The sequence below is a fragment of the Geotrypetes seraphini genome, chromosome 7 (assembly GCF_902459505.1).
Source record: "Geotrypetes seraphini chromosome 7, aGeoSer1.1, whole genome shotgun sequence".
In the NCBI taxonomy this organism is placed as follows: Eukaryota; Metazoa; Chordata; class Amphibia; order Gymnophiona; family Dermophiidae; genus Geotrypetes; species Geotrypetes seraphini.
In genome coordinates this window covers 129000672-129012780 of record NC_047090.1, presented here as the reverse complement: position 1 = coordinate 129012780, position 12109 = coordinate 129000672, and the positions used below count along the sequence as shown (strand labels likewise).

Here is a 12109-nt window from a genome sequence, read left to right as displayed (position 1 = left end):
TCCTACTGGAGCACTGGTCTAGGACCTGGCAACTTAGCTTCAATGCCAAAAATGCAAAGTCATGCACCTAGGCAACCATAAGCCTCCTTGGAGCGGCTGGGGCACGGGCAGTGTGTCTGGGAGGGAATGCATGGATGGGAGAACATCGCAGGGGAGGAGACATAGGCATCCTGGGACTGTCTGCCAAGTCTCTTCCCTGAAGAAGCCCTTTCTGGAAACGTCAATCGCTCCTCCTAAACTTACTTGCTCCACTTCATCACTGACGCTGAAACCGTGGATTGAAGACAAAGTTTTATTTTATTTTTCTTTCCAGCTTACGATTTATCTTTAATCTTATCTATTGTTTTGTTCTATTTCTATCATTTAAATTTCTCCAGAATTCTACTGTTCAACGGCTCCCCCTTCTGCTTCTATTCCTTTCTCTCCTCTCTTCTACCTTCCAAAGTATTTAGATCAATGCTGTCTTGTTAAAATGTTTATTTTATTTTTATTTTTCCTCTAACTCTACTTTTCACTTCTCTATTACCCTCCAGGTACTTTAGTTAGATTGTGAGCCTTCGGGACAGTAAGGGAATTTTTCAAGTACCTTTCTTATTTCTAATCTTAATGTATATTTTTTGTAAACCGCTTAGAACCTAACGGATGTAGCGGTATATAAGAAATAAATTACATTACATAATCCATACAAGACTTATACCCTTAATGGTGAGATCCTAACAAGAACGGTAGCAGAATGGGACTTGGGGTGATTGTCAGTGAGGACATGAAGGCTGCCAGTCAGGTAGAGCAGGCCTCATCCAAGGCAAGACAGATCCTAGGTTGCATACGCAGGGGTTTCGTCAGCCGTAAGCCGGAAGTCATTATGCAATTGTATAGATCCATGGTAAGGCCCCACCTGGAATACTGTGTGCAATTCTGGAGGCCACATTATCGCAAAGATGTGCTGAGATTGGAGTTGGTTCAGAGAATGGCCACCCGGATGGTCTCGGGACTCAAAAATCTCCCGTACGAAGAACAGTTAGACAAACTGCAGCTATACTCGCTGGAGGAGCGCAGAGAGAGGGGGGACATGATCGAGATGTTCAAGTATCTCACGGGCCGCATCGAAGCGGAAGAAGATATCTTCTTTTTCAAGGGTCCCACGGCAACAAGAGGGCATCCGTGGAAAATCAGAGGCGGGAAACTACAAGGTGACACCAGGAAATTCTTTTTCACTGAAAGGGTGGTTGATCGTTGGAATAGTCTTCCACTGCAGGTGATTGAGGCCAGCAGCGTGCCTGATTTTAAGGCCAAATGGGATCGACACGTGGGTTCTATTCACTAAGCAAAGGTAGGGGAGGGTCATTAGGGTGGGCAGACTAGATGGGCCGTGGCCCTTATCTGCCGTCTATTTCTATGTTTCTATGTCTTTGTTGCAACACAGGGTGGACAGGGTTGAGTATGACCCAATCTTTCAACAAGACTAAGGTTTCTCCTCCAGATTCTCTCTCATTCTCAAAATATCAGGGAGCATCTGGGCTAGTCCCTTTAACTCTGATCTTGTTTCTAAAACAGAATTCAAAATGAACATGCTGGCTAAGCTATAATGATTGGCTTGCCTTATTAGATCTGAAGGATGCCTACACTCGCATTCATTCTGACCACTGGCAGTCCTTAATTACCACCACCAATATTGGGTGCTGCCTTTAGACCTCTCCTCAATTCCCAGGGCATTATGAAGTGTCTGGCTGCTGTTGCAACACACCTTCATAAGCACAGATTTTTTTTGTTTGTTTTCTTATACCCCAGATGATAGTCTTATGTGGGGCCATCACTACAGCAGAGATATGATATACTGCAACCCACCATCCACACTATTTGGAGCCTAAGATTCTGTATCAACAATGCAAAATCCATACTTGTGCTGCCCTAGGCCTCCCACTTCATTGAAGCATACTAAGATGCTCAAATAATAATTCTTTGTTGGGAAAGGAGAAATTAGGTTCTTATCTGCTAATTTTCTTTCTGTTTGCCTGTAGACCGGTATAGTTATTCTTTACAGATGGTTTAATTCTTCACTACTGAGACAAAAACTTGTTGTAGTACATTAGCTGAGGTTCCCTCTAGCAATCCAGTCTGCCAAATAGCCAAGCAGAACCTAGGAAAATACTAACTGAAAATAGCAAAAATATTCCGAACAGGAGGTTAAAAACAACAAGATGCTCAAATAATAATTCTTTGTTGGGAAAGGAGAAATTAGGTTCTTATCTGCTAATTTTCTTTCTGTTTGCCTGTAGACCGGTATAGTTATTCTTTACAGATGGTTTAATTCTTCACTACTGAGACAAAAACTTGTTGTAGTACATTAGCTGAGGTTCCCTCTAGCAATCCAGTCTGCCGAATAGCCAAGCAGAACCTAGGAAAATACTAACTGAAAATAGCAAAAATATTCCGAACAGGAGGTTAAAAACAACAAACATATGGCAACAACTGTTAGAACTTGTATAGAACTGGAATCCTGCATTGAAAGTGTCCTCACAGCTCACCAGCTAAGCCTGCTGAGACATAGATGCTGTTCTTATATCTCCCCGGCCTTAGAAAAATACTAGAACCAGCAGAAAAATTCTAAATCTGCATGCGATTGAAACCCAATCGGGTTTTCAGGCTAGCCCTAATGAATATGCATGGAACAGATTTGCATGCCTGTCACTTCCATTATATACAAATCTCTCTCATGCATATTCATTAGGGCTAGCCTGAAAACCCAATTGGCCTGGTGGTCCTCCAGGACAGGGTTGGGGACCACTGCCCTAGAGAACTCGAGGAAGGGAGACCTACAAGAGAAAACCTGAAGCTCAGAAACACATCTAGCTGCAGGAAGACCGTTTTAAGAGTAAGGTCCTTCAAAGAGCAATCACCCAAAGGTTCAAAGGGTGGACGCACCAGAACAGACAGGATTAAATTAAGATCCCAAGAAGGAAGAGAGGGTCGCACGGGAGGTTTGAGCAATTTGCGAATAACATCAGGAATGGCAGTCAAACGTTGACCTTTCAACGACCCATGAAAGGCAGACAAGGCTGCAAGCTGAACCCGGAGAGAAGACCAAGTCAGGCTCCTATCCAGGCCATCCTGCAAGAACTCTAAGATGTTAGGCAAGGAAGCACGAAAAGAGACCACTCCACGTGCAGCACATCACTCCTCAAAAATATGCCACAACCCGCACAAAAGCCCAAGAAGTGGAAAATCTCTGAGACCCCAAGAGGGTCAAGATAACTTTATCTGAATACCCCGTCTTATCTAGGCGGTCCCTTTCAAGAGCCAAGCCAAGACAAAAGGGACCCAGATCGAACAATGGAATGAGGCCCTGAGACCGGTCAGTCGAAAGAGGCAGAGGAAAAGGATCCGCCACCAGATGCCTCAACAGGTCCTTATACCACAGATGCCTGAGCCAATCTGGAATCACCATAATCAACAGGCCTGGATGTTGAATAACATGGAAAAGAACTCAGCCCACTAATGGCCACAGAGGGAATAGATCCAACGGATCCTCCGTTGGCCATGGGGAACCAGAGCATCCAGTCCCTCGGTCTGACCGTCTCTGCAACCACTGACGAAGCAGGGCGTTTTGGCATTGACACTCTAGGCCAGAGGTAGGGAACTCCGGTCCTCGAGAGCCGTAGTCCAGTCGGGTTTTCAGGATTTCCCCAATGAACATGCATTGAAAGCAGTGCCTGCAAATAGATCTCATGCACATTCATTGGGGAAATCCTGAAAACCCGACTGGAATACAGCTCTCGAGAACTGGAGTTCCCTACCCCTGCTCTAGGCCATCAGGTCCATGAGGGGCTGACACCAAGACTACACTATTAGCTGAAATACAGTGTGGCTTAGACACCACTCTCCGGGATCTAGGACGTGACGATACAAAGTCCATTTGCACATTCTCTACGCCTGCAATGTGGGAGGCCGAGATGACCTGCAGATGAGACTCTGCCCAGCCCTGACTGACTTGTCCATCAGAAAGGACCGGAAGGCTAACAGCGCTAGACGAATGGCTATGGTCTCCAGAACAATGATCGGCCATGATGCCTCCTCTGTGGACCAGGTGCCCTGAGCTGAATGACCTAGACACTATGCTACCCAACTGAGGAGACTGGCATCCATGAGCAGCACCGTCCACTGCGGCTGATCTAGACTCGTCCCTAGCACTAGATGGGAGGTCTGGAGCCACCAACGAAGACTGCAGCGAGCCAAGTCCCGCAGAGGTACAGGATGATTCAGACTGTGCCTCTGAGGCGACCAACTCCAAAGAAGAGCATACTGAAGAGGACTGCATCAAGGGAAGCCGCCATTGACCCCCAAACTTGAAGGAAATCCTGCTCCCGAGGACACCGAGACGTCATAAGCAGGCGAATCTAAAATTGCAATTTGCTTACCCGAGCCTACGGAAAGACCTTCCCCAAGGAGGTGTCGAATAAAACTCCTAGATACTCCAGGTGCTGAGAGGGGCCAAACCGTCTCTTGGAAAGATGGCCAACCCATCCCTGTGACCCGGGTGCGCTCCTGCAAAGACTTTGCTTTAATCAACCAGCCGTCTAGGTAGGGAAGAATCAGAATGCCCCTTTGCGCAATGCCGCCATGATGACCACCAAAACCTTGGTGAACATCCCCGGAGTCATGGCCAGACAAAAGGAAGTGCACAGAACTGATAGTGTTGCCTCAAAATTGCAAAGCGCAGGAAGCGATGGAGAGGCCCAAATCGGAGGCCTCTCTCAGAACAAGAGAAGTCAAATACTCCCCTGGGCTGAACTGCCAGAATCACAGACCGCTGAGTTTCCATGTGGAAGAACGAAACTTTGAGAGCCTGTGGACCCCTTTCAAAGCTAAGATGGGCCGAAAAACCCCTTCATGCTTTGGCACCACAAAGTAAATAGGTACCTGCCTGTGCACCATTCCTTGGACTACAGCTTTGAGATCTAGCAATCCTTGAAGGGTCTGGCGAAAAGCCTGCTTCGTCCACATTGCCTGACAGGGAGAAGCAAGAAAATGACTTGGCAAAGAATGGGCCAAAGCGTAACCGTCCCAAATCACCTCCAGTACCCACTGATCAGACGTGATCTCTGCCCACGTTGGATAAAAATTGCACAGCTGGAATTAAAGCAGACGCCGGCAAAGAGTCATTGGGTAGGACGGGCTGCAGGGGAACTGGTGGGGGCACTACCAGCACCCTGGAGGGCCCCTCAAAAAGGCTGCATGCGCCGGAAATACCGGCCTCTGGGAAGCCCATGGGGTCAGAAAAGAAGAATCTCCTCGCCAAGGGCGCAGACAGTGGAAATCACACCCACGCCCACAAGCAGTACCACCTCGTGCCAGCGGCCTAGCTCTATCTTCAGGCAAACACGGCACTGTAGCATCTGTTAAGATCTGAACCAACCTGTCCAGATCCTCACCAAACAAGAAAGACCCCTAAAGGGGAATTTTGACAGCTGAGCTTTGGACGCTGCATCCGCCGACCCTGCTCGAAGCCACAGGTACGGCGTGCTGCCACACCAAAAGCCATAGATTTGGCAGAAGCTTGCAAGAGATCATACATGGCATCTGAGAGATAAGAAGCACCCATTTCAAATTTGGTAACTTCCTGCTCTACTAAGTCCCAATGAACAGACTCACGGAAAAGGACACGCTCGGCCCAGCAAAAACACACACGAGCAACCAAACCGCCGCACTGCACTGCCTGGACCGCCAGAGACTACTGCATCAACCACTGGTGACTTCAGAGTCCTGATCCCCTTCCAGGATGGAATATAAGCAGGTCATTGAACACGTAAAGCGAAAAGGTGCCACTGGCACCTGCCACTGTGCGAGCATAATATCCCGAAGATCCTGATGCATAGGGAAAGAGCAGGAAACAGGGCGAATCCCCTAAAGTAAGGGATCCACCACACGCGGGGGCTCCGACACGGTGTCCTCGGACCAGAATGCAAGAGACCAGTAAAAGCATCTCACGGAAAATGTGCCCCATGGATGTGTTGGCGCTAGCTGACAGAGCGTAAAGCCGCCGCTAGTGGAAAAACCGTATCCCCCAAAGGGTCCAGGTCCTGAAAACCAAAAGACTGCTCCTTTCAAAGCAACAGCGTTCCAAGAGACCCTCAGGTGATGGGATGTGAGAGGAGAAAAGGGGAACAGCACTGTCACTGAATGGAGCCAACTCAGAGGATGTCAAGGGCAACTCTCCCCCCCTCCCCAAGGATCCCAGCAAACAACCTGCCACCACCAAACAGGGGTGAGGTCACCTGAGGCTAAACAAAAATGGAGATGATTCCCACTCAAAAAAATAAGCTCCGTAGACCTGCAGCGGCTAGAAGGCCTAAACCACCCCAGATGCTAAAGCATGCAAGCCGGCATCAGCTGTAAAGAGAGTCCCCAGCCGCTTCATGGAAAGGAAATCCTTTCTGCCTGACCGTTGGCGGCTGGGGTCGGGGCTTCCCTGCGAACAGCTACCGGCTGCGAGGCACTCGCGAAGGGGATCCCTGGCTGCCAGCACTCGATGCTGACGAGGATTCCCCTTCGCAGCGTACTTTTAAAGGGAAAGAGCCCTTTAGACCGGCACAGCCTCAGGATTTTTTTCCCCCCCCAGAACAGACTTCACGGCTCTCAAAGCTGGAGGCCTGACCAACCAGGGGGCCAGGCTGCCAGCTCAGGCCCTCTACAAAAATGTGGGGAGGTGGAGGAAGGCGGGGGGAGGGACCCAGCACGAAACCCACCGGGTTGGACACCCAGGAGGTCAGAAGGATCCCTAATCAGGACCTGTCCAAGCTCCGTCCGGCACTAAAAAGGGGACCAGGAGTCCTAAAGCAAATTCCAACAGGCCTAATAGAGGGAGACAGATTTTTCCTACCTTAATCTGGAGACTGAGAAAGACTAGATTGCTAGAGGGAGCCTCAGCTAATATACTACCACAAGTTTTTGTCTCAGTCTCCACCTGCTAGTCATAGTGAGGAATAAACTAGTCATAGTGAGGAATAAACCATCTGTAAAGAATAATTATACCAGTCTACCAGGCAATAAAGAACAAAAATATGGCACTTTGCTAGCCTCACAGAGGCCTCCTTCCAAGCAAATTGCAGACTTGCCATCCCATAAAATATACAGCTTTGCCATTGCCCCCACAACTTTTCTGTTGATGGGCCTACTCAAAGGTGTTTGGAATATTGTCATCATGTTCACATGTTGACTGGTATTAGCCACTGAAGGCTGTAGTTCTCAAGTTTGCCACTGAATTCTTGGTTGCTTCCCTGATCAGTCTCCTTTTCTCTGTCAGACATCCAGTTTAGAAGGATAGCCTATCTAAGCAGAGTCTTGGGTAATATCATACATGTTCAAAGCCTTTGCAAACTTTTATACCCAGGTCATGATCTATGCACCTTTTCAAAGTTTTATCCTTCATCTCTGTTTTAAATGACCTATCAGAAGAGGAAAACAAAAGCATCATATGACTATCCAGTCATCGTGTCGCACCACTGCTGAAGGAATACATTGGCTCACAGAAAAGAAAGAGTAGAATTTTGACAAAAACTGAACACATGGCTCTTCCATGAGACTGTATCAAAAGAACTTAGCTTAACCCAAATTTACATTATATGTTCATATTTACATAACAAATGCTGCTAACATTGTAAACCGCTATTTAACATATGAATCATTCCTGATTCTACAATGTAACAAACCTTACCTTTTTTGATCTAACACTGTAAATCATCACTATGTAACATATGAATCATTCCCAATCCCACACTGTATCTACCTACTAGGTAACAAATTGACCTTTGATTGTAACCTGCCTCGAACTTTACTTGGTGAGGATTTGGAGGAATATAAGACCACATATTACATAACATGTGGAATCAATACAGCTTAAATGTGGCAATATACTTGGTGTACCCTTTTACACTTGAATTTTATTCCTAAATTACAAGTAGTTGTAGCTTATTCAAAGCATTCCATGCATTTTCTACTTTATTTTCTAAGGAAATCTGGAATGCATTTTTTACTTGGCTGTTATAAGATAGGTTGTGTGGATATACAGAACAAAAAGTGTCAATTTGGTAAGACTTTCCTATATCATTAATGGGTAAAATTGCTTTATATAATATGGTGATTTTGCCTCAGTGGCTATACATTTTTCAAATGCTCCCAATTATGTTGTCATCTAAACATGAGAAAGAAATTGGGAAATGTTTAACTTCATATCTGTGGAATGGTAAAAAGGCTAGGATTTCCCTGTCCATTTTGATGCTTCCTAAGGAACAGGGAGGAATGGGACTTCATAGCCTCCGATTGTTTTCTCAGGCGTGCCAAATGAGGCACCTGAGTGATTGGTTCCGGGGGACTAGCCATTTTTCGGCTACTTCTTCTGAGCAAACACTCTGCTACCCATATCACTTCAGCTACTTAATGCATACCTTACATCTTCCAAGGACCCCACCACCAGTTGGAAATATTTTATTTCAACCGCTGCGACAGGTGTGGAAGAGGTTATGTAGACAGTTAAAGATAAATCCAATAGCCACTGCTTACCTGCCTTTCATAGATAATAACGACTTTTCCCCTGGGACGTCTAGATTTCCGACATCGGTGTGGAGAACCTCTAAGCTACATTATGTTTCACAGGTGGTAACAGCACAGGGAACGGTGCCACCCTTTACTGTGATGCAGACTGAATACAACTGGACTCCTAGGGACTGGTTGGCATATGCTCAGATGACATCTTATATTCGATCTCTACCATCGGCAGGACTCACAAATCATAGTCAGGAAGCTATTTCGGAAGCGCTATGCCTGACGGCCCAGACCCAAATTCCATTGAAATTCCATCTACGTTATTTACGAGACAGTTTGGAGCCCATTTCTTATGACAATTATGCTGCCCGCTGGTCAGGGGATATACCATGTGAGGTGACTGGACTGCACATTCAACAGGGTCTTAAAGCAATCTATAAAGTAACACGTCAAGTGACCCTAATTGAATTGAATTATAAATTCTATTTACGTCTATACAGATCACCAGCCTACTTATATCGTGCACAAATTAGTGCTACTGACACGTGTGCTAAATGTGCTCAACCAGGAGCATCATTGGGTCACCAATTTTGGACATGCCCTTTGGTACAGGGCTTTTGGATACAGTTGCAACAGCATATCACCTCTATGTGGCATCATGGATATGTTACTTGTCCGGAATTGTTATTTACCATGGACTCAATCCCCCGGGTGTCCCCGAAAGGATTTCGAGATTTTATGGCCCGGACAATCCTCTTGGGAAAGAAAACAATATTACATTGTTGGATCACGTCGGATCCGCCGACAGTGTCACTCTGGAGAATACTGATGCTTCGTCAAGCTTCAATGGAAAGATTATCTTTGGCATCACTGGACACTCCCACAGGACGTACATTTTGTTCCGTTTGGGAACCCTTTTGGCTGACATTAACTCATAAAGCGCGAAGTAACTTATTGAACCCGTAATAACTTGATAGATAGAGGAAGGAATCTTGTTACCTAAGGATGTTGGGGGGGTGGGGGGATAGGGAGAGGGAGGAAGGGGAGGGGGGATGATTCGAGTTTGAAAAGATGTATACTGTTCTTTTTGTTATATTATAAAACTCAATAAACATATTTAAACATACAGAACAAAAAGTTTTACTACATTTTAATTCCAAACACAGCAACAACAAAAAAAGGAGAATATTTCAAAATTGAGATTTTCAATATTCACTATGGTCGCAAAAGCTTAGATACTACACTATTTGGATTCTTCTTATATTTGGTTCAATGAAAATTACTACAAGCAGGAAAATAAATAGTTCATTATTCTTTCATATGGCTAAAATTTAAATGTATTTCCTTAGGGGGGGTAGAAAAAAAAAATGATCATACCGCTTCTTCAAAGGTCCATCTTTTGTTCACCTCATGCTCATTGTGATTAAATACTTCTTGATAAATTTCAATTATTCTGTGACGCATATTTTCTATTTCTGTAATTAGCTACCAAAAAGAAAGAAATATTTGATTTTAAACAGCTTAATATGGTGCAATATGAAAATATCTTAACTATTTCAAATACAAATGTCAATGAGAAGATTAGGCACTTACCCTTGATAATCTTCTTTCTAGTAAAAAGGCACATCATTCTGGAATTTGTGAATTGTTATACCCCGATCGCAAGAGCTGGTGTAGACAGCCTCATTTACATTTTTCTGCTCCACCAACTATCACTCTAGGCCAGGGGTGTCAAACTCAATCACATAAGGTGCTGAAATCTAAAACAGAGGCTAAGTTGTGGGCCAAATTTTTTATTAAGATACTTAGGGGTTCTTTTATTAAGGTACGTAACAGATTTAGCGTGCGCTAAATGCACACCTTAATAAAAGGACCCCTTAGTCTTAGTAGAAGTATAGTGTTACAACCTCTCTAACCCCTTGCTGGCTCTGTGATGTAAACAAAATAAATAAAAAAGACTTTTTCTCTCTTTTAATTCCTAGTTCATGCCTGCTGTCTAACACCAGCTCTGGCAGAATACACATTACAAATCTGACATATTGTAATCACAAAACAGAAAATACAATTATTTTTTCTACCTTTTGTTGTCTGGTCAATATTCAAATTATATTGTGGCCCCAGGCTCTGGTTGTCTTCTGACAACTAGCTTGCCAGGGTCTCCTCCTTTCTTCTTCCCTTCCGATTCCCTTCCCTCCCCCGGAGTTCTGGCATCTTTCCGCCTTTCGGCCCGAGATTTGGCCCTCTGTTCCTTCCCTCCCTCCATCCCGGTCTCACATTAAAGCAGCCTGCAGAGGATCGCTGGTCAGCTGTAGCAATCCTAGCAGGCTGCCGTCGGCCTCCGCAGCATGTTCCTTCTACCGCGGTCCCGCCCCTCCTCAGGACAAAGGCAGAGGGAACATGCTACTGAGGCTATGGCAGCCTGCTAGGATCGTTACATCCGACCAGCGATACTCTGCAGGCTGCTTTAATGAGACCGGGAAGCCACGTGAACATACAGCGGGCCAGCTTAAGTGCAAATTTGTAATTGTCTGGCGGGCCAAATTTTATTACACCGCAGACCAGAGTTTCAAATGTCTGCTCTAGTGGCAGTTTTGCGCTTCTGTCTGCTAGTGCGGACGTGTCCTTGGGGCGTATTTTATCGGCAGGATGAGCTCCTTGAGCAAATTCTTAAGGTCTCCTCAGGGTTCAAGGCAGCCTAGTAGTAGCCCCCATGTGTTGGTAGATCCCTTGTTTCAGGGGATCTGCCTAGCTTCCTGTTCCTTTTTCTGAGTTTCAGGATTTTTCGGGAGTTTGTGCTAGTGCAGTATCTGATGCCTGTGGCCCCTGTTAGCTCTGCACGCTCTATAGCCTGTTGGGTTCCCATCCTGTAGGGGAATCGTGACACCTTCAGGTCATCTGTTGTGGCCGTGATGCTCTCAGCCGTCGTGATGTGACCTCATGGGCCTGTTACAGGCAGCTCTGCTTTGAGGGACCCTGTGGAATGTATGTTGGAGTCCCTCCTGTCTCAGAGTTTGATGTTTATTCCGCCCTGGGGTCCAGGCGGAGATGTGTGGCAGTTTGGTTGCTTGGGCTTATTTTTCGGTGAGCCGAGCAAATTTTTGTCTGTGTGTCTGATACGTGGATGCCATGTATGACCTGTTGCAGGCTTTGGCCAAGTCTCTGGCTCTCGGGTTGCCTGTGCGTCATACCTTGTGGCTTCGGGCATGGTTTTCAGTCGCAGCATCCCAGGCTAAGCTGACGTCATTCCTCTTTTGGGGATCTTTCGTGTTGGGAAAGGATTTTAAAGGGCCTCGCTGAAGTCAGAGCTAGGCCGCTAGCAAGGGTGGCTCTGCTCAAGGGTGCTTGCGTGTTTTTCCACTGGCTACGCCCTGGCCAAGGGGCCACTTTCTTTCCAGCCTCTGGGTCTTCCCAGGGTCATGATTTTCAGCGCATGCAGTCCTTTCGGGGGTTCCGCTGGGGAGCTGAGGTTTTCTTTCGCCGGTTCCCCCACTGCACATCCTGCCCAATGTCTCCTTGCCGGCGGCCCCTCTAGTTCCAGTGGGTGACTGTCTGCATGAGTTCTATTCAAAAT

General features: G+C 46.1%; 1 protein-coding gene across 3 annotated transcripts in view; it reads right to left on the bottom strand.

Annotated features, from left to right (window-relative positions):
- Nucleotides 1-12109, bottom strand: part of PRPF39 (pre-mRNA processing factor 39) — a 271712-nt gene that overhangs the window by 120014 nt on the left and 139589 nt on the right. For all 3 annotated transcript variants that reach the window (XM_033951797.1, XM_033951798.1, XM_033951799.1), the window contains exon 7: nt 9916-10023. In XM_033951797.1, coding sequence (XP_033807688.1) covers nt 9916-10023 — 108 coding nt within the window. The remainder of the gene's footprint in view (nt 1-9915; nt 10024-12109) is intronic.